Source organism: Sorex araneus, chromosome 5, assembly GCF_027595985.1.
Source record: "Sorex araneus isolate mSorAra2 chromosome 5, mSorAra2.pri, whole genome shotgun sequence".
Lineage (NCBI taxonomy): Eukaryota > Metazoa > Chordata > Mammalia > Eulipotyphla > Soricidae > Sorex > Sorex araneus.
The window spans coordinates 144,101,667-144,122,243 of record NC_073306.1 but is presented as its reverse complement, the minus strand read 5'-3'; the positions used below and the strand labels follow the sequence as shown (position 1 = coordinate 144,122,243).

Sequence of the window (20,577 nt, the reverse complement as noted above, 5' to 3'; positions counted from 1 at the left end):
CCCAATTTGCTCCAGTGCTGCAAGCTCCAAAACCAAATGTCTCTGAGGTCTAGGGAGGGGGTGCTACGGTGGGCACATACCAGCGCACGGCAAGGGCGCTTGCCTCGCACACAGCTGATCTGAATTCAATCCCCAGCATCCCATATGGTCTCCAGAGGCCCACCAGGAGTGAGTCCTGAGTGCAGAGCCAGGGGTGAGCCCTGAGCACCACCGGGTGTGGTCCAAAAAGCAAAACAGAAAATATAAAAGATGATCATTATGAAAGTGAAATGGAGCACGGCCCAAAGAGCTACTTTCTGCTTAACGGGCAATATTCTGATGCATATGCATGGCTCCAAGCTGGTGCTCCTTCCACTATGACTCCAGGAACCGGCCTCATGGGTCTCCTGGCTAGGATGGAAGACAACTGCTGTCCTCAGGGGTGGACAGGCTCTACTGCAGAGAATCGAGAAAAAGGCCATGAATCCCCTGAAATAATGTGCAAAGGGGTGAGGGTTTGGGGTGGAGCCAAAGGGCCCCTAGACAGTGGTGGTTCGGTGCAGTAATACTGCACGTCTGACTCACTGCAAACTGGACTGTCGAGATCAAACAGAAATGTGTGCACCAAGGTCTCTAGCCACAGGGTCATCGCCTTAGACGCACCTCAAATCTTACAGTTATGTAAGACACAGGGCTGTACATCTTAGGCACCACTCGTTGCATTCTGCTTAAACGCACTTCCACTACCAAGCGAGGTCCAGAACCAGCCCCAGATCGAGCCTCCCCAAGTCGTCCAATGTCAGCCAGGAGAGGGACAGGGATGGCCCCCAGGGCTCAAGGCCCCTTCTCGCCCAAGACTGTCTCCAGGGAAGCCCTACTCACACCCCGGCCCCATCTCCTGCCAGGCTCTTTCCGGAAGAGCCTTTGTTCACCCACACGAAGCACCTGGGCGGCACCTGCGAGCCATTCTCCTGCCTCATGGTCCCGAGACAGGTCCACGACACAGCAGATCCCTCAGCCTCTCCTCAACCCTTCCCCACAGACCCTGACCAAGGGAGGTGCGGGCTCTCACCAGCGTGCCAAGGAAGGTGCTAATGGTGCGTGCTGCCTGGCACAGGGCACTATACTCCTCCAGGAGCAGGGAGATGAACTGGTGTGCTTGAGGCGGGCCCTGTAGCCCCGACGGTGCCTTCACCTTGGAGGCGGCTGACAGCTGCCGGAGGAGACGGACCTTCATCTCTAGCACGTATTCTCGGGCCTGCTGTTCCAAGCGCTGGTACAACTGGTAGGGGTCACGCTCGCAGAGTCTGCAAGGAGAAGCGGGCAGTGTCACAAGGGCCCTGTTCAGGGCACTGTGAGCGGCTCGGCATCAACCTTGATCACCATCTTCTGGGGCAGCTGGTGAGGGAGTCAGCTGCACACCACAGAGGAGGGGCCATGCAGGGAGCTCACCCGGGGACTGGCCTGGCTGACACTTGGGCAGCCAGGTCTCAGGTCCTAACTCAATTCAGCACTGTGAATCACTGACAAGGTGAAATCCACAGAACTGAGGGGTGCAGGAACCCACACAGCCAGTAGGGGGCAGAACAAGCACACCAGCCAGTGGCATCAGGGCCAGCAAGTGGAAAGGTGCAGTGCCCAGGAGAAATAGACCCCAGCACCAGTAGAAGCCGCCAGGAGGGCAGCACAGCGACAGCATGGGTACAGGCTCGGCTGTCGGGCTTTCTTCAACTCGCCCACTGTAATCAAGCAAACAACAAACAAGTGAGAGGAATGAAGGCCTGGCCCGACTCAGGGTGCCCTCACCTGGGACCAGGGCTCTCTGGGGAAGTGGCTGAGAGCTGGACCTTCAGGGTGATCTAAGAGGAGGCTACTCTGTCACCTGCTCCGTTTGACTGTTTCTGGGCTACATCAGGAGGTGTTGGGAGGGACCAAACTCTGAGCCTTTAGGTGGTGCTCCTTGCAGTGGTCAACACTAGCGGCCGGGGTGCAGTGTGGCTCTGGCCACACTGGAGGTGCTCAAGGGACTCCAGGAGTGCACTCAGGACCACTAGGGCTACACCTGTTGATGCTCAAGGGCCCACATGGTGCCAGGGACGGAACTCAGGTCAGGCACGCGAGGCTCCCAAACCCCACCATTTCCCATTCAGACTCTGCAATGGAATAAGGAACTCTTCTCTAAAGTGCAGCCCCAGAGGCCAGAGGGCTGGCGCAGTGGGGAGGGCGCGTGAGTATGCCTGAGCACGGAGACCAGGAATACGGTGTGGACACACACACTCACTCCCGAGAGGGGACACAGACCATGAACTTCCGTTATCCCATTTCTGTTGAACACAGAGCCCTCCCTGAGTGTGCTGGAGAGGGGTGGCCAACTAGGGGCCCGCAACACAGGGACACGACAGCAGCTCCGCTCAGGGCCCTGTGCTCACACCAGGCCTGTGCTCCAGTACTTGCTACTAACCTAGCCAGGCCAGCACCCTCTCTGCTGGACTCTGCTGTTTGTGACTGTGCGTCATGTCAGTAGCACTGCTTCCGCAGCCCGGTGACTCATCCTGCCTCTCCCAATTCTGCCGAGACAGTCTACAGCAGCACTTGCTGCGATGCTCAGGGGTTCCTCCTGGCTCAACACTCAGTACTCCTCAGTGCTTGGAGGACCATATAGGGTGCCAGGGAACAAACCTGGGTGAGCTGCATGGAAGGCGGATGCCCTAGTCGCTGTACTACTGTTCTGACCCCTCTCGCTGAGTATTTTCTTCCATTCCTCTTACCCTACTCTCTTCCTAAGCATTTACAAGTTGTGAAGAGAGGGGTGAGGGATTGCTCTTCAAACCCACCAGGAACTAAGGCCACCTCCGCAGGGACTGGGCAGCATGCTGCTGCTCCCATCATTCTTCCCATCTCCCACACAGACCCCACACACAGCACTCGGCCAATGAAGACCCGAGAAGGCTGCACTTAAAGGTGGGAGAGACCAAAGTGAGAATAGGCCCTGGAGCAGCCCAGGGCAGGAGCACTGCTTTTATTCTAGAACATTCCAGAAATGGGAAACGAGCTGCCCTCTCTCTGGCGGGGTGAAACACGGGTGGAGAGTCTGCTTTCTCCACGGGTGGGAGAGCTCCACTGTGGCTGTGGGCAGAATGCAAATAGGACACTTGGATGGGACGGAGGGTCCCCAGGGCAGCACGTACCTATCCACGAGCTCCTTTAGCCCCTCCTTGTCCGGCACCAGAGACTGGTCGTGGTCATCGGCCAGCGGGGTCCCTGCTCGGCGGTAGACGCAGCGGACCATGTAGCGCACTTCCGACCAGCACTTCTGCAGCTGCTGGGGCTCCCGCTCTGGTTCGGCCGACGCCTCTCTGGGAAGACACAAGGCACCCGGGGTGAGGGGGCCGTGTGCCGGGGGCCGCACCCCACCCCCGGCAGCTGTCCCCCACCCCAAAGACAAACAGAAGGCTGCTGCTCCTGACCTCCATAGGCGCCACCAGGCAACCCGAGCCCGGGAGGTCCAGGGCCAGGCCCCAACTTCGCTGAATGCTCGGGCTACTCTGGTCTCCTCACAGAGCGCCCACCTCCAACACCCTCCCCCCAGCTGCCCCCGAACCCAGTGCCGCCCTCTGTTGCCACTCCACTACCTGCGTTCGCTGCAGGCCTCACAGGCACACGACGCATCTGTGGGGGTGCCCAGTCCTGCTGTGGGCATCGTCTGACTGCCCAGCGCCAGTCTCCCGCCGCCAGCCTCTGGCTGTGACCCACCCAGAGGGGAGTGAAGAAAATCCTGGCTCTGCTTCAGAAAGAGAATATAATAAACAGTTTGATTAGACTCAGATGCACGTGTCGGCTATTAACCAATCAAGGAAAATGTGTTGTGGGACTGGAGCGACAGTACAGCGGGGAGGGCGCTTGATTTGCACACGGCCAACCCAGGTTTGATTCTCGGCATCCCACGCTCCCCTGAGTGCGGAGCCAGAAGTAACCCCTGAGCATCGCTGCTGTGGCCCAAAAGCCAAAAAGAAAAGAGGAATCCAGAAAAGCGCCTTGGAACACACTTCAAAGCTCACACCAAAATGAACGAACTCCATCAGCACACGCTCCTCCCGGAATGGATCGTTTCTTTGGCTCGCTGCTCAGGGTACCACTGAAGCTGGACAGAGCACATAGCTCAGAGACGTCTCTATCACCTGGCACTGATGCACAACAGCAGGTGGGACTCAGGCATCTCCCCTCTCTGAGAAGGACAGTCCGGCATGGCCACCCCAGGGGGACCCCTGTGAGTGTGGGAGGGACCTCAAATGGCTCAGAGCAAAAACCGGGAGCTCGCTGCCAGTCTGGCACTGGGGGTAACGCCAGGAACTGCACACTGAGGCAGCAGCACTGACCATGTCCATGCCGAGGGCCCCCTGAAGCCTTCTTTCTCCCTGTCTCGAGTCTCGGAAAGGCCCCCCTCTGCCATGAGGGGGAGGGTGCTAAAGGGGCTTCAGTGTGGAGTGACAGACATGCCTGCCCAGGTTTGCACAACACTTGCAGTACTCGGTCGCCTTCCAAGGGCTTGTGTCATGTGTTCCTTGGGGTTTGAACACACGGACCAGGGTAGAATGGCTTCCAGAGCTGCACAGGGCCACCCGGGGGCAGAGAAACACAAGAGCAGGACCTGTCCTGACCAACGTAACACTGACCAACACACAGGAAAACTGCAGAACAGGAACAAGAAACCAAGAGTGACACTTCCTGTTGACAAGGAATGATAGCATTTACCTCAGGCACAGCTGCCCAGGTTCAAACCCGAGCACCTCACACGGTCCCTGAAGCCTGTCAGGAGTAAGTCCTGAGCACCGCTGGGTGTGACCCCCAAACCAAAAATACAAAAAGCCAAAGACCACTACTCATATCGTCCTTAAAAAAAACATAGGGGTCAGCCTCCAAGGTGTTCAGTGGGGCAGGAGATAGCCAACTCGGGGCCTTACCCATGCTCGGGCTCACACCCATCTTGCCACAAGGCTTTCCTTGGAACCTGACAATTCTACCCACAACTGCTTTCATGAAGACTGGTTGTTGTTCTGCTGATAGCATGAACCAACCCACAGGACAAGAAAAGATCCAGTGAGCAAAATTAGGCGGCTGATTTATACAGGAGCCATCAGCATCAATCAGCCCCCCCCCCCCACACACAGTGGCTAGCAGAGACCTGAACCCCGGTGTCTGACTTAGAAGCCGTGAAAACAGACGAAACTGCTACCGTCTATAACAAAACAGCATTCGAAGTGGTGCTTCTGGGGCCAGAGCGGCAGCAGAGCAGGGAGGGCGCTGGTCTGGAGCTCTGCCCACCCGGGACGGATCCCCCGCACCCAAGCACCATGGAGTGAATCCTGAGCAGAGTGTGTAGTGACCCTGAGCAGTGCTGGGTGAGGCCCCAAAACAAACAAAAACTCTGACAGGAATAAAAGTGCTTCCTTGAAAACGGAAAAGGAGAAAAGATTTAATTATTCTGATCAGCTTTCTTCCTAAGAGAAAAATCTTACCCACTCCTTGCAGAAGGAATCTCTTTCAGAGAAAACTGTCAAAGTGCATCTCCCACACCACCAAACCTCAACTTTTATTTGGCTGTTTTGGGGGCCCACAATCAGTGGGACTCAGTGACCCCTGCTTGAGGGACACCATTCAATGTCAGGGGTTGACCCTGGGCCTCCAGCATGTGCTCTGGCCCTGCAGCCATCCCCCTGGGCCCTTTAGCTGCTTTGTTCCTTAAACAAACACAGATGAAAATACAATTTTGTTTTCCAGTCTATATGATAGCAACCTAAACCAGTCAACACTTTGATATGAAGGAGAGGTGGGGCGGGAGAAGGAGAGGGAGGGAGAGGGAGAGGGAGAGAGGAGAGGGGCACAAGGAGAGGGAGGGGAAGGAGGGGAGGGAGAAGGGGGAGAGAGGGGAGAGGGGGGATGGGCGGGGAGGGGGGAGGGACAGCTGGTAACTGGCTGCGCCCATGTGAGTGGCGCCTTCTCAAGGCCTGGTCTGGCCACATCCCGCACACTTCGACCCCCTAGAAGAGGCCTCAGCCCTAGCACAGCGGCAAGCCAACAGAAGTCAGGGACAAGCCTCTGGAGCTGCCTGAGCAGGAAGCGCAGCAGAGTGGCCATCTGCCTCTTACCCTTAAATGATTCCAATAGTGGCCCCCTAGGGTCACCTACTCTCTAAGCACCTCACGCACCCCTGCCTATACATCCCGTCTCACCAAGGCGTGATTCGAAAGTGAGCCCCAGCTCACTGGCCTGGGCAGAACGGCATGGGCACAGAGCGTGCGCCTTACAGCCAACACCGAACAACGCACGACTCTCCTCCGCTCTGCTGACCCAGGTCAGGAAGAGCAAGATCTGGAGGTCACACACTGCCGGGGCAGGGGCAGGATGGGAATAACAACCTCGCACACTCACCTTCACACTGTGTCTACCACTTACCATCCCTGCTGAAGGGGACATGTCTTCTGACCTCAGAAACTAGCATGGCGTCGAGGGTGCACTGGCCTTGGGAACCCGACAGAGACCCCCCTCCCCCGCCGAGTCTTCCTCTGGGCTGTGTTAGTCTGCACGGCGGCGAGCCCCTCACACAGCACCCCCTTCCCCAAGGTGGAGCTTGGGAGCTTGTTTCTCTGAACTTGCCCTTCTCTTCCCTCTGGCTTGTGGCCTCTGACCCACCCACACCCTAACAAGACTCACCATCAGCAAGGGAGAGAGTTATTAAATAGCCCTTGTTTTTCAGTAATTACAGGAGGCTGGACTGGAGCGATAGCACAGCGGGCAGGGTGTTTGACCCTCTCAGGAGGCCGGCAAGCTACCGAGAATATCCCGCCCACACGGCAGAGCCTGGCAAGCTATCACAGCATATTCGATATGCCACAAACAGTAACAAGAAGTCTCACAATAGAGACGTTACTGGTGCCCGCTCGAGCGAATCGATGAACAGTGCGACAGTGCTACAGTGCTATGGGGGATAGTGAGTGATGAGAAATTATTCTTCATCCTTCCACAAAATGACTAACGAATAAGTTCTAGTATAACATTGAATTATTTGTGAAACACATCAATTGTGAAAGGATTGAATGAGTGAAACAAGAAAGCCAGTCTGGAAAATGCCAGAGAAGACAGGGAGCCAACCCGGCACACATGGGAAAGACTGGAAGCAAGCACACCCATGAGAGCAGCAGAGGAGAGCACGGGAATGGAGGTCCCCAAGGCAGCTCTGAGACAGAGGGAGGATCTGAGGCACAGCAAGCGAGTCCTGGGGCCGGGAGCCCCCAGAGCAGCATGGTTTCCTGCACGCCCGCTGACTCCCAAACCCACAGCCTCCCCCTGGGCCCTCCACTGTGCTGTAACCCCTGATGTGAGGCTGAGGGGCTAAGATGAATGTGGTGGGGCTAGACACAGTACATGGGGAGCGCCTGCCTTGCAGTCAGCCCGGGTTCGATCCCCAGCATCCTGGTCCCTCGAGGGTCACGAGGAGTAACTGCTGAGCACAGAACTGGGAGTAGGCCCTGAGCACCATGGGGTGTCATCAAAAAACAAAGTGGAAGAACAAGGAAGAGAGAAGCAAAGGTTTGTGGCGTCTTGGGGTACAGATGGGTGCGTGCCCGGTGGGGGGGGGGGCAGAAGCAGAGCTGAGAGTCCCCAAGCTGAGCAGGGGGCCTGTGGGAAGGGTAGTCAGTGGCAAACAAAAGAGCCTCGAGGAGGGAGCCGGACCGCACACGCTTCCCGCACACTGCCCTTCCCTTGGCTGCTCAGAGCAGGCTGCAGTCGTGGCGACCTCTGCTGCGGGCACGTCCTCTACTCCTGCAGGAAAGCGGCCACTGAGAGCCCAGATGACCCATGCGGAGCAGGTAGTGACAGCAGTCACCCACCAGGCCTCCCACAGCCAGGGAAGGTCGGCCCCCCTGTCTCCCCAGGAGGGAGGCAGCCCTCCCCTGCACACACGTGCAACCCTACCCCACAGCAACAGGAAGGATGACAGGGTCGAGCACACATGTATGTGAGGGCTTGGGTTCGAGTCCCAGTACCTCAAAATTCTAAAAAAAAATTTAAAGAATTGAAAAATCGGGCGCTATGCTGCCTGAGCCCATGTGCTGCTTGCACCCACGTGGCTGAGCACATGTGTCGCCCGCATCTCCCCTCTTGAGATGTGTACTTTCATGCTTTCATACTTTTGTGTCTGAAGCTCGGTTATGTGTAGGGGCTTCCTCCACCCTTGGAGAAGCCCGCGTTCTCTCTTGAGCGCGTTACTCTTACTTCTCTCTTTCTTATCCCTTCCTCCTATCCTCAAAAGCCTCTAAATAAATCTGTTTACTTCAAAAAAAAAAAAAAAGAATTGAAAAATCAGAATGTCCACAATGAGCTGCATGGAGCGCCACAGGCCTTTGGCTATTTCAGGTCAGCAGGCTGCCCACAGCATTGTCACTCCTCAGCACTGCAGCAGCTTCACTTGATGCAGAGCCTCAGTTGTACAGAGACAGTGATTTTAACCAGCTCAAACAACAGGAGGTCTGTGAATGACAAGCATGGATCAGAAGCCCAAGAAACAGGATGCAACAATGGTAAAAAGCCAGGAAGCAAAGAAAGTCTGAGACCAGGCCCGGAAACAAACCAATGCCAGTAACACCAAATGACTTTCCACCAGAAAACAGGGGAAGTGGAGGGAGATGGGTCACAGGGACCAGTACCTGCTTCGGAGGAGAGAGGCTAAGCCTGAGCCCGAGGAGCACAGCACCGACCCCCAAGCACTACACCAGGGTGTAAATCTGACGGCTCCAGCACCAATGGCCCTGAACAATAAACCACGAGTGGCCTGGGCACAGAGCATTGGTGCACAGATGCTCCATTCTTAAAAAATAGAGAAAAGATCAAATACTTTATTTATTTATTTATTTATTTATTTATTTATTTATTTGCTTTTTGGGTCACACCTGGCGATGCACAGGGGTTACTCCTGGCTCTGCACTCAGGAATTACCCCTGGCCGTGCTCAGGGAACCATATGGGATGCTGGGATTTGAACCCGGGTCAGCCGCGTGCAGGGCAAACGCCCTACCCGCTGTGCTATCTCTCCAGCCCCAAGATCAAATACTTTAAATGGACACAAAGAGTAAACAAAAGTGAACCAATAACCAATAAAGCCAAATGCTCTGAGGGTAGAGACCTAAGGCTGACGGGCCCCAGTCTGCTCACTTAGATGCTACTGGGCTGGATTCTGGGGATAGTGAGTGGATGCGGCACGGCTGTGTTCCCCGTAAGATGGCTCACACAACTGCTTTCCTCGTGGAACTTGAACTCAGCAGGAAGGGAACAAAGTGAGAGAATCTCCTGGTCTCTGACCTGACCAGAACCAGACAGAACCTGTGCAGGGTCTCACCCAGGGGACCAGCAGGGCATGCGGGCGCTGCACTCTGGGAGGGAGTAGAGCGCAGAGCACTGAGGCTGGAGTCCAGAGGAAACAAGAAACCAACGGCTGCAGGAGCAGGCACCACTGTGCCCTTGAGGAGCAGCTGTGGGGCCGGACTTGCAGCGTCTGTCCCAGCAGACTGAGGGGCTAATATCAACACTGCAGCGAAAAAGGCACGGCACAGAACAGGCACCATCTGGAGGCCAAGCAAGAAGGCTCAACTGTGTACTAGCATGGGTACTGCCAGCCTGTGAGCACTACAGATGGACCCCCAAAGTGCTAACCAGACCTCTCCTCCCCTGGACTCACAAGCCCAAATACTCCAGCTGGGCCCCTGGGTCCTTTGACGACAGTGATAGCACATCTGTGGCTGCGTGAAATCAGCAGAGCGCAAGCGCAGGCCCTGTCTCAGGCAAGGAGCCTGGAGGGATGGCCCAGTCAGCCCCCAGATAGGAAAAATAAATCAACAAAGAAATTCAGCTGCAGCACAGGAGAAGACCAGGAAGGGCATCATCCATCTCTCTGAGGAGGTTCAAAGCAGCAATCCTCTCAAAGTTCAAGGAAACATGGAGAATCTTCCACCGACCTGAGGGCCGGGGAAGGAAGAAGTGGCTGTGAAGGGTCTTAAGGGTATGGGGAGGGAGTCACCAGGACACCAGAAACAAAGTGTCACTATCTCACTACTAAAGCACCAGGACACTGGACCTGATCGGGGCTCTAGAGCCCGACAGAAGCCACTGGCTGGGGGCAGGCAGCAAGGAGCCTGAGGAGACTAGAGACAAAGGTGATTCTGGCTACACCAAAGCAGGCAGCACAGCACCATCCCGTCGAGGGCTCCGAGGCTAGCCAACAGTCTGGGAAGGGACCCCGTTAGCCGCGGTGAGCAGAGAGGTTTGAGAGAGTCCACTGAGTGTGAGCAGAAATTCAAGAAACAGCAGAGCTCTGAAAAATGGGGCTCCACTGGCCGTGCCCATCAACCCCAGGCTCCCAGAAGTGCGGTGGGCCTTTTCAGAAGCAAGTCCAGGCTGGCCTTGTATGTCGGAGACCCAAGTTTCATCCCAGCATCACAAAAGCAAAACCACAACACTGACATCAGAGCCAGGGTACACTAAGGCACAGGTCTGCCTAACGGGGCAGCCTTCCACACTACCCACACAGCCCGAGAATCGCACCGCGGAGACCACACAGCCGCCACAGTACAGGGTCTGCTAGAGAACCACGGTGACTCTCTACTTTTCAGGAGACTTTGAGGACTGACCTCAGACCAAACTCTCCCCCAGCCGGCTGACTGCAGTGTTGTCTGGCCACACAGAACACGGCCCCACTTCCTGCAAACAGCCCGCCATCAGAGTAGGGGAGGGGCCTCACCGGCTGCGGCTGCGGCTGCTCCAGGCCCGGCCTCTCCTCCTTCTCCACGGTGCGCCGGCAGTCGGGGCACACCCACAGCGGCAGGTGCAGCACGCTGTTGCCCTTGGGCGCCATGGAAAGCGCCAACTTGCTGGCGGTCTTGACTCCACTCTCTAAGAACGCAGAGTCTTTCCGCTCGCTTCTGCACAGAAGACAGTAATCCCCGGCGGGGTAAGGTGGGCTTCTGTGGTTCATGCCAAAATTAAACGGAGTCTGGAACAGAAGAGAATTTTCATTTTCAAAACACGATCCATAAAGCCAAAAACATTTAAGAAACATTAACTATACTTCTAAAATTAAAACACACACATGGGGAAAAAGTAAATTTAAAAAATTAAACTGTATCCTAGAAACTCACAATATTTTACTAATATCGTGCTGGAGCGATAGTACAGTGGGGAGGGGCGCTTGCCTTGCAAGTGGCCAACATGGGTTTGATTCCTTGTACTCCATATGGTACCCTTAGTCCCCCAGGAGAGATCCCTTAGCAGAGAGTTAGGAGGAAGCCCTGAGAACCACTGGGTGTGACCCAAAATCCAAAAATAAACGAAATAGTAAACCATTGCGGCCTTCTGGGAACGGGGGCAGCAGATTCCCTTCCCCTCCAAGAGGCCAGCCAGCTGTCACACCAGGCCCCCAGCCCCTGAGGCTCACGGCCACCACACCAGGCCCTCAGTGTATAAAGGGCCCAGCCCCATAGCTCCTCAACCTTAGGTCGCAGCAGCATATGCGGCATGCAGCACCTCCTCCAAATACCACAGCATGGACAGCCCAGTACGAAAACAGCAAATTTGAAAGTAAAGTTGTGCAGAAGTCCACCAAGCTCAATGAATGAAAACAATACAGACACTTCAACCAGCCCAGTAAATACATACAGTGATGTTAGCAACACCAGTGTGAGATCACAATTATCACAAACTGATTTTTACTGATCTATTTTCTGTGGGTAGGACGTTTGCTTTGCACGCGGCCGACCCGGGTTCGATTCCTCTGTCCTCTCCAAAGAGTCTGGCAAGCTACCGAGTACCCCGCCCACACGGCAGAGCCTGCCAAGCTCCCCATGGCGTATTCGATATGCCAAACAGTAACCCATGTGGCGACTCTGGCTCTATCTTCATGACTGATACATGTCCTGCTGTCTTTCCCCCCATTCTCTTTGATTTCCTTTCTTGGTGCAGTGACTGGGACTGCATCCTTGCTTGGCTCAGCCTGCACAGGCCGGGGCTATACACACATATTCACGGAGTCGTGCCTCCGGCAGTGGTGCCTACACACATCTGGCTGCTCAAAAGAGAGACTGTGCCCGCTCAGGGTCAGCACCAAGGAACTCAACTGAGTGCTTTTCCCTCTGAAGTCATTCCCAGACTTCTCCACTGATTCATCCTAAACTACTTTACAGCTCTGCTAAAGTACAACTGAGTACGATGTGCTAGAAATACTAAGATACACAACACGAAGAGTTCTGACATTTCAGCCCCAAAACTGCAAGAATCAAGATCACAAATGTGTGCATCCCCTGCATCCCCTTGCACCCTTTGGTACTCCCCTCCCTACTCTGCTTCTTTCCTTCCGCCCAGTCCTCTTTACAGCAGCCGCTGAATTGTCTAAGGATCACCCAGTTCTTACACTGCATTTAAACGACACAAGACAATTCTCGACTCTTGAAAGAATCAGCTCTGTGATCAGGGATACGGTTCGAAGGACCAGAGCCCCAGGCTGTCTCCTGAATACTGGCAGGAGTAGCCTCTAGAACTGCCTGGTGTGGTTGCCACGCCCCCTCCCCAAAACAAATCTTTGGGCTGGAGAGACAGTGCAGCAGGTAAGGCTCCTGCTCTGCATGCAAATGACGCAGATTCCATTCCCAGATATGGGCCCCTGAGTCCTGCCTGGTGTGATCCCTGAGGGCAGAGCCAGAGGAAGACTTGAGCTCCACTGGGTGCACCTGCTGGCGAAAAAGCCCAGGAGATCAGGAGCTGGCCAACAAGTGCTCACCTGGCCACCACAGGGCTAAGAGCCAAGGAGTCCCCACAGTTCTGCCCACGTGTGACCTCTAACACCTCACCAGCAGTGCACTGGGCAAGCCCCCATTTACGTTGCACAGCCCAGATGATGGCCGGCATGTGTACAAGCACGCGGAGGCGGCAAGGCTTGCCAGTGTGGTGCCAGCAAGAAATTCTAGGCTGTGAGTTTTCCAGATTACCTTTCTAATTTACTGATCTCTGCTCCTAGTATTCTAATACATCCTTTCTCTGCATGCTGCTGGTTCTGCAAGTTTCCACCGTAATGTGAGACACGCCATCAACCCCTTTTTCTCTCAGAATACAGGTTTGTGGAGTCAGAGTGATAGCAGAGCAGGTGGGGTGCTTACCCTCCATACAGTCAACCAGGTTCAATCCCTGGCAACCTACGTAGTCCCGAGCCTGCCAGGAGTGATCCCTGAGCTCAAAGCCAAGAGTAAGTCCTGAGCACTGCTGGGTGCGGCACAACAAAGAATTCAGAAAGTTTATGATACAAATTTCCTTAGAAATGCCGTCAACTTCATTTCACAAATTCTGACTTTTTTCCCTCCCAAACAAGCCCTGTCTCTTGGTTTCTCTGATCCGCTAAAAGTGCAGTTCAGGGCCCGAGAGATAGTAGAGAGGTTAGGGTGCAGCATCCGAACTAGTTCAACCCCCAGTACCAACGGCTTCCCAAGCATCACTGGGTGAAGCCCTGGACACTACTGGGGCTGCCCTCTATGCCCTGGCACCACAGGGACCAAGAAGCACCACAACCTCAAGCCCTTGAACAGAAGTACCAATCCAGACGGCTGAGCAATGCTGGGAGTTGTGAGCACTGACCTGAGAGGCCTACCTACCCAAAATAATTACAGGCATAAAAACCTGGGGTGCGAGAGATAGTGCCGGGCTAACTGCCGTTCAATCCCTGGCACTACATATGTCACCTTAGCACCACCAGGAGAGGGTCCTGCACATAATGTGGCCCCCTAAAGAGAGTACAGTGGGTAGGAGGTTTGCCACGCATGCGGCCAACCCAAATCCTGTCCCATGGTTCTTTGATAATGTCCATTTCATAACATCAGGAGAACTGTGAGAATAAACTTATGTGGGCAGTTTGATATTAAAAACAAGTATGGTTTAGTTTCTAGTATTTGTAATTTTCTAAATATTTTTATGTTACTGATTTCTAATAAAATGCCACTGAAGTAAAAACATACTTTGTACAATTTCAGTTCCTTCATATATAAGAAGGCATGTTCTTTGATGGCCCAGAGAACTATTTTGGCAAATATCCCATTTTACTTACAAAAAGTGCACATACACAGCAGTCGTTGGGGAGAGTTCGAGTCTGCCACCAGGCCGCGCTGGCTGAAGATGGCCTGGAAGTCTTCTCTAACCAGAGCTCTTTACCTGCCCTACCAATGACCGGGGCAGCACTGTTAACTCTCCCACCGTATTTTTCCCTTGCAGCTTTATCAGTATCACGTGCACATATGCTGTAGGTACAGAAACATCTCGGAGGCTGGACACGGTGCTCAGCAGGCTGGAGTTTGGGGTCTGCAAGCAGGAGCACCAGGCCTGACCCCCAGCACTGAGCAAGAAAGGCCCTGAACACTGCTGGGGATGGCCCCCAAACCAAAACAGGAAAATAAACCAAAGAAGTGCCCCGTCCACTGGGTAGAGGCTCTCAGCTAGACCCGTTGGTTCTCTAGCTGTCAGGTAGGAATAGAGCCACTCAGAGATTCTCCTCATTCGCATCTCCGTCTTCCAAGGAATACAGCCTTCTCTCTGACTTTTTTATATTGAAAGTGAATTTACTGCTGAAAGTACATAACTGAACACTGTTTTTTCTAATCTCATCTTTTTTTTTTTTTTTAACAGAAGGAGTGAGTCACCCCCAGCATTTGCCCAGGGATCATTCCTGGTGGTGGTGGTGCTTGGGGGGAATCTATGTGGTACCAGGGATGGAACTGGGGTCTACCACATGCTTGCTGTACTATCTGAAAACTTTTAAATTCAGACCAGTAACACTATGATTGCCAATATGGTTGGTATATTAAATCTGTCTTGTTCCTTCTATTTTTTTTTTTTAAATGGTACTGGGGTTGAACCAAGAGCCCCCATATATGTAAGGTTGTGTCCTACAGTTGAGTCACCCCCTGGCCCCAATCTCAATGCAGCTATTCTACGCTGCTGCCACTATTCTTTTTGTCTCCCCCCCCTCCTTTTTTTTTTTTTTTAAGAACTGATTAGGTTTTCTGGTTAGGTCTGGTCTGGAGATTCTCATCCATATTTAGGCTGCTTGTTGGTGATGTCATCTCTTCTTTTAAAGTGATCACTTGGGGGAGAGGGAGGGGGTGGGGAGTGGGAGGGATACTGAGATCATTGGTGATGGAGAATGGGCACTGGTGGAGGGATAGGTAACAAACACCAACATTTGTAAGTATGTAACTATGTAACAGTACCTCACTGTAATTCACTAATAAAAAAAATTTTTTTAAAAACAGCGATCACTTGGCCCAAAGTAGGTGATGCCTCTTCTCTTCCCAGGGCACCAGGCAACGTGGCGGGTGCTGGGCAGCAACTTCAGGTCCAACTGGACACTTTCTGCTTGTCTGCGTGAATAAGGCCGATCTGCTGGGGGAGTGCCTAGTTAGTGACTGTTTCTGAAAAGCTGGGGACATGTCAAGGCAGCCTGGAAACCTCTGGTGCGTACAGTCACCAACAAGGTCTGATCACTGAGCAGGAAAGAACTTGGCATCTCCTCTCCTAGTCTTTATGCTACCCACACAATACCTTTCACAGATAAGCCTGTAAATCAGTTATTTTTTAAAATATAATATAGGAGCACTGCTATTTATTCAGCATTGATTAAGCTGATTAAATTTGGCATGAACTCCACATTACTTTTTTAAAAAAATTTTTAATTTTATAAGTTAGTTTATAATGTTTGATTACATTCAATATTCAAACACCAATCCCACCACCATTACACCTTCCCACCACCAAATTCAGGATGTTTCCATCCCAAACCCCAATCCCTGTACCAAAACACAACCGAAATAATATATTTCACATTGCCTATTATAAAGAACTGCTAAACATGCTTACAAAAAAAGTGTTCATATAGAAAACAGTGTGAAGATTGTTCTATTTTGGTAGAGTCATTAAGACATTCTATAGGATATCACTAACATGCTGTTGAAGGTTGGGTGATATGAACTTTGGTATATATACCTGAGAATATGTATATATGCATATACACACATGTATATTTCACTCTATGATTTGTGGCCTACTATCTGAACCCCATCAAATGTGGTGTGGTACAGCTAATTAGAGAGAGAGAACAGAAGGGAATGCCCTGCCACAGTGGCAGGGTGGGGTGGGGCGGAGATGGGAGTGGGGAGGGTGGGAGGGACGCCGGGTTTACGGGTGGTGAATGGGCACTGGTGAAGGGATGGGTTCCCGAACTTTGTATGAGGGAAGTATAAGCACAAAAGTGTATAAATCTGTAACTGTACCCTCACGGTGATTCTCTAATTAAAAATAAATAAATTATAAAAAAAATGATATTAGCTAACTATCAAAAAAAAATGTGGTGTGGTAATTATGGGGAATGGGTAGGGAATGTTTTACGATGTGTCGCGCGGCTGCTTGTTTACTCATACAAGGCTCAGCATGAGCGCATGGGGAGCGGCCTTGAGCATGGCAGGGGTTGGGTTGTGGGGGTTTTGGCTGCTGGAGCTAGGTCCCTTGGGGCGGGGAGGGCTCTCACTGGGCTCCCCCTCCCCCCGGGGCACCCCAGTGAAGACAGCCTGGCACGGGTCAGGACATTCTGCGGCACTCTTTTTCGGGAGTTTTATAGTCCCTGGGTCTTGGCAGCTGATGAGATTACAAGGTGTCAGAGGCAGTTTGTGGGTGTGACTGCCAAGCTACTGGAAAATTGGGGACCTGGGGAGGAGGCCCAGTCCTGATCCAAGCCGGGCCTAGAGCTCTCAAGAGACGGGTTCCCGCCTACCTCTGCACTACAGGCCCTAACTGAGTCTTCTGATCTCTTTTGGGTCTCTTATAGCTGAGTCGAAGGTGTTTTGTGGGTGTGTCTCCCACATACCTAACTTTTGGCCGTTTAATTTCGTGGTAAACTTGGCCCCAAGTTGTTAGGGTCCGGCCAAAGGTACAGCAGCAATTTTGGGGTATCTGGAAGTCTGAAGGCACCATCAGGTTGCTAATGCACTCACCCCACAGGTACAGGTTGACCTGCTGAGGGCATCATACCCCCAATCACTGTCATTTTTAAATAGGTAATTATGCTTCATAGCAGCTTTTCAAAACATAGTTACAATTTCCAGGGCTCTTCATCTGCTTGTATAGATTCATATTTCCCATCGATATTATTATTCTTCTGCCTGACCACTCGCTTTAACAATTATGTGACTAAGTTGCATGAATTCTTGCAGCTTTTAGGTCTGGAGTCTCTGTTCTTCATTATTAAAAGTATTTTGAGGGGCTGGAGTGATAGCACAGCGGGTAGGGCGTTTGCCTTGCACTCGGCCGACCTGGGTTCGAATCCCAGCATCCCATATGGTCCCCTGACCACCGCCAGGGGTAATTCCTGAGTGCAATGACCCCTGTGCATTGCCGGGTGTGACCCAAAAAGCAAAAAAAAAAAAAAAAGTATTTTGAGGCAGGAGAGATGGGTCCAAGAACTGAAACAAATGTATGTGCCAGGCCCAGGCTTAGTCCCTGCCAGTTCTTATGCTGACGAGTCCCAAATTCTGATTCAGTGTGGCCCCGAAAGAAACACACCAAAAAAAGGTATTGTGTGGGCTTAGAGTTCCAGATTGGGTGCCACCCTTCCCATTCGTTGAAAGTTCCTGGTTTGCACATTACCCACATGTAGGGAGCTGGTCATGGAGGGGCGATGGGGATGGTATTGCAGGGGGAATACAAGGGTGGGGGGATACTGAAACAATGGTGGAAGGACATGGACACTGGAGGAGAACATGGTGCTGGAATATTTAATGCATAACATCCTACTACTAACAGTATTTGTATATCACAGTGTATAAATTTGTTTTTAATTTTTTTTTTGGGTCACACCCAGCGATGCTCAGGGGTTACTCCTGGCTTTGCACTCAGGAATTACTCCTGGCAGTGCTCGGGGGACCATATGGGATGCCGGGGATCGAACCCGGGTCGGCCGCGTGCAAGGCAAACGCCCTACCCACTGTGCTATCGCTCCGGCCCCTGTTTTTAATTTTTAAGAAAAAGTTAAATTAAAAACGTTCTTTAATCCCTAATATTTTCTTCAGAGATACCCATCACACACACAGTATGCCACTGGAAGTGGTCCCCACCCCATTGGTGCGCTGCCTCCCACTCTATTACAGCCAGTCTTTATCAAGCTGCTTCCGTTCTCTGACCCTTCCTTTTGCCATGTCCGAGTGTGCACTAGTCCTCAGGGGATGTTCTCTTTGCTTCAGATCTGTGGCCTGCAACTGATGCTCAGGTTGGGTTTTGGGCTCCATGTCTCACCTGAACATGCTTGTTCTGTCTTCTGTCACTGAACATGCAGGAACATGTTTAATAAGCAGAAAGAATTTAATGGCTCCATGATGAAAGGACTTAATGGCTCCATGATGAGACACAACAACTTTTACTAACTTTCTTCAAAGGAAACATGTTTTGATCATTCTGTTAGCAAATTATTGATTATTGATTACAAGCAATATAAATTATTGAGGGCCTGCTATGAGGCAAGCTTAAGGGATGGCTGGGAAAATTGGAGACCATGGTGGAGAGGTGTAATGGTGGTAGGATTGGAACTGTAATACTGAATTTAACAAATCATCATAAACAAATTTGTAAACCAAGGTGTTTATATAAAGTGCAAGGGGAAATTTACATATATAGGCGCTATCTGGGCTGGAGCGATAGCACATTGGTTGGGCTTTCACCTTTCACGTGACCAACCCGTGTTCGATTCCTCCGCCCCTCTTGGAGAGCCCGGCAAGCTACCGAGAGTATCTCGCCTGCACGGAAGAGCCTGGCAAGCTACCCGTGCGTATTGGATATGCCAAAAACAGTAACAATAAGTCTCTCAATGAGAGACGTTACTGGTGCCCACTCGAACAAATCGATGAGCAACGGGATGACAGTGACAGTGACAGGCCCTACCTATTCCATGTAAACTCCAAAATATATTAACACCGAATTGCTTTTAAAAGTGTTATTAATAACAGGTGAGACATGATTATTACCATAACAAGATCCAAGTATAAAATAAAATTTAATGTAATATACTATAGATTCCAGAGCTGAAAACTTATATGTGTAAATGAGAATAGACATTTTTAATATTTTATTAAATGGTTTTAATTTTATTTACATAGGTCATAGGTCAAGATCATATAGCAATCACTAATTGGTGCTTACTGATATTTTCTGATCATCTTATTTGCCAGTTCTAAAAGTTCTGTTGGAATAAACAATATAAAGTAAATGTGTTATGTGCCTAAGGGGGCAGGTGGGGATTGGGAGGGAAACTGGGGATGTTAGGGAAGGGAAGATTGGTGGTGTTAGAAGACAAAATTGCTTGAAAAACTATATAATGAACAACTTCATAAATCATGTTGCTTTTAATAAAAATTTTCTTTTAAAGATTTGTGTATATAAATGACTAAGATAATCCAGAAAAACATCCACAAAAAAATGTATATAATTCTTGGGGCTGGAGTGATAGCACAGCGGGTAGGGTGTTTGCCTTGCACGTGGCCGACCTGGGTTTGATTCCCAGCATTCCATATGATCCCCTGAATAATTCCTGAGTGCAGAGCCAGAAGTAACCCTGTGCATCGCCGGGTATGACAAAAAAAAAAAAAATATATGTAATTCCAAAATGTAATATGCCACAGTCATCTGAATATGTATTTATAATGTTCTTTGCTCTTTCTGTAGGTCACTTATTTCCTGCTCTTGGATAAAGGATTCGACAGCAGGTATGTGTATAATAAATAAGACACCGAATCACAGTGTCTTATTTTCTTATTTCTTTATTTCTTTTTTTTCTTCATAGGCTTATACAGAAAGGCTTATTCTGTATATTCTATCCTAGGCTTATTTCAGAACCTTCCTAGGATTCTAAAAACAGTTTGCAAGACTTTACACATAAGCATTTACCAAAAGATATTTTTAGGGCAAAAAAAGAAAAGCAGGTCAAAGAGACAGTCTAGGGGTTAAGGCACTTGGACTGCATGTAGCTGACCCGTCTGATCCCTGGCACCACACTTATGTGTCCCCCACGCCCCCACACACACCACCACCAAAGGCCTGGGGAATTTCCAGCAGCACTGATCTGCCCTGAGGCTGGCATTCGGCTTTCAGGGCAAAAACTGCTGGCGACGCCCTGGGCTTCCAGAGCACTGCTTGGATGCAAAAATGCTTCTGTTCTGTTTGGGCGCCAATCCCAGCAGGTGCTCAGGGGGCCATGGGGCACCAGGAATCAAACCTGGATAGAATGTGTATGAGATTAAAAAAAAAAAATTGAAAGCATTAGTATTATGGGTCCCTAAGACACAGCTCTGACCAAATAGCCCAGAGAAAGGGGCTGGAGTGATAGCACAGTGGGTAGGGTGTTTGCCTTGCACGCGGCTGACCCGGGTTCGATTCCCAGCATCCCATATGGTCCCCTGAGCACCACCAGGGGTGATTCCTGAGTGCAGAGCCAGGAGTAACCCTTGTGCATCGCCAGGTGTGATGCAAAAAG

At 51.5% G+C, this 20,577-nt stretch overlaps 1 protein-coding gene across 3 annotated transcripts in view; it reads right to left on the bottom strand.

Moving 5' to 3' along the window:
* Positions 1–20,577, bottom strand: part of FAM193A (family with sequence similarity 193 member A) — a 97,073-nt gene that overhangs the window by 43,666 nt on the left and 32,830 nt on the right. For 2 of the 3 annotated variants that reach the window (XM_055139215.1, XM_055139217.1), the window contains exons 2-5: positions 10,771–11,022; positions 3,612–3,763; positions 3,168–3,335; positions 1,052–1,286 (exon numbers count right to left, since the gene is read on the bottom strand). In XM_055139215.1, the coding sequence (XP_054995190.1) occupies positions 1,052–1,286; positions 3,168–3,335; positions 3,612–3,763; positions 10,771–11,004 (789 nt within the window). In that variant the 5' untranslated portion in view covers positions 11,005–11,022. The remainder of the gene's footprint in view (positions 1–1,051; positions 1,287–3,167; positions 3,336–3,611; positions 3,764–10,770; positions 11,023–20,577) is intronic. The other variant, XM_055139216.1, reaches the window with a different exon arrangement.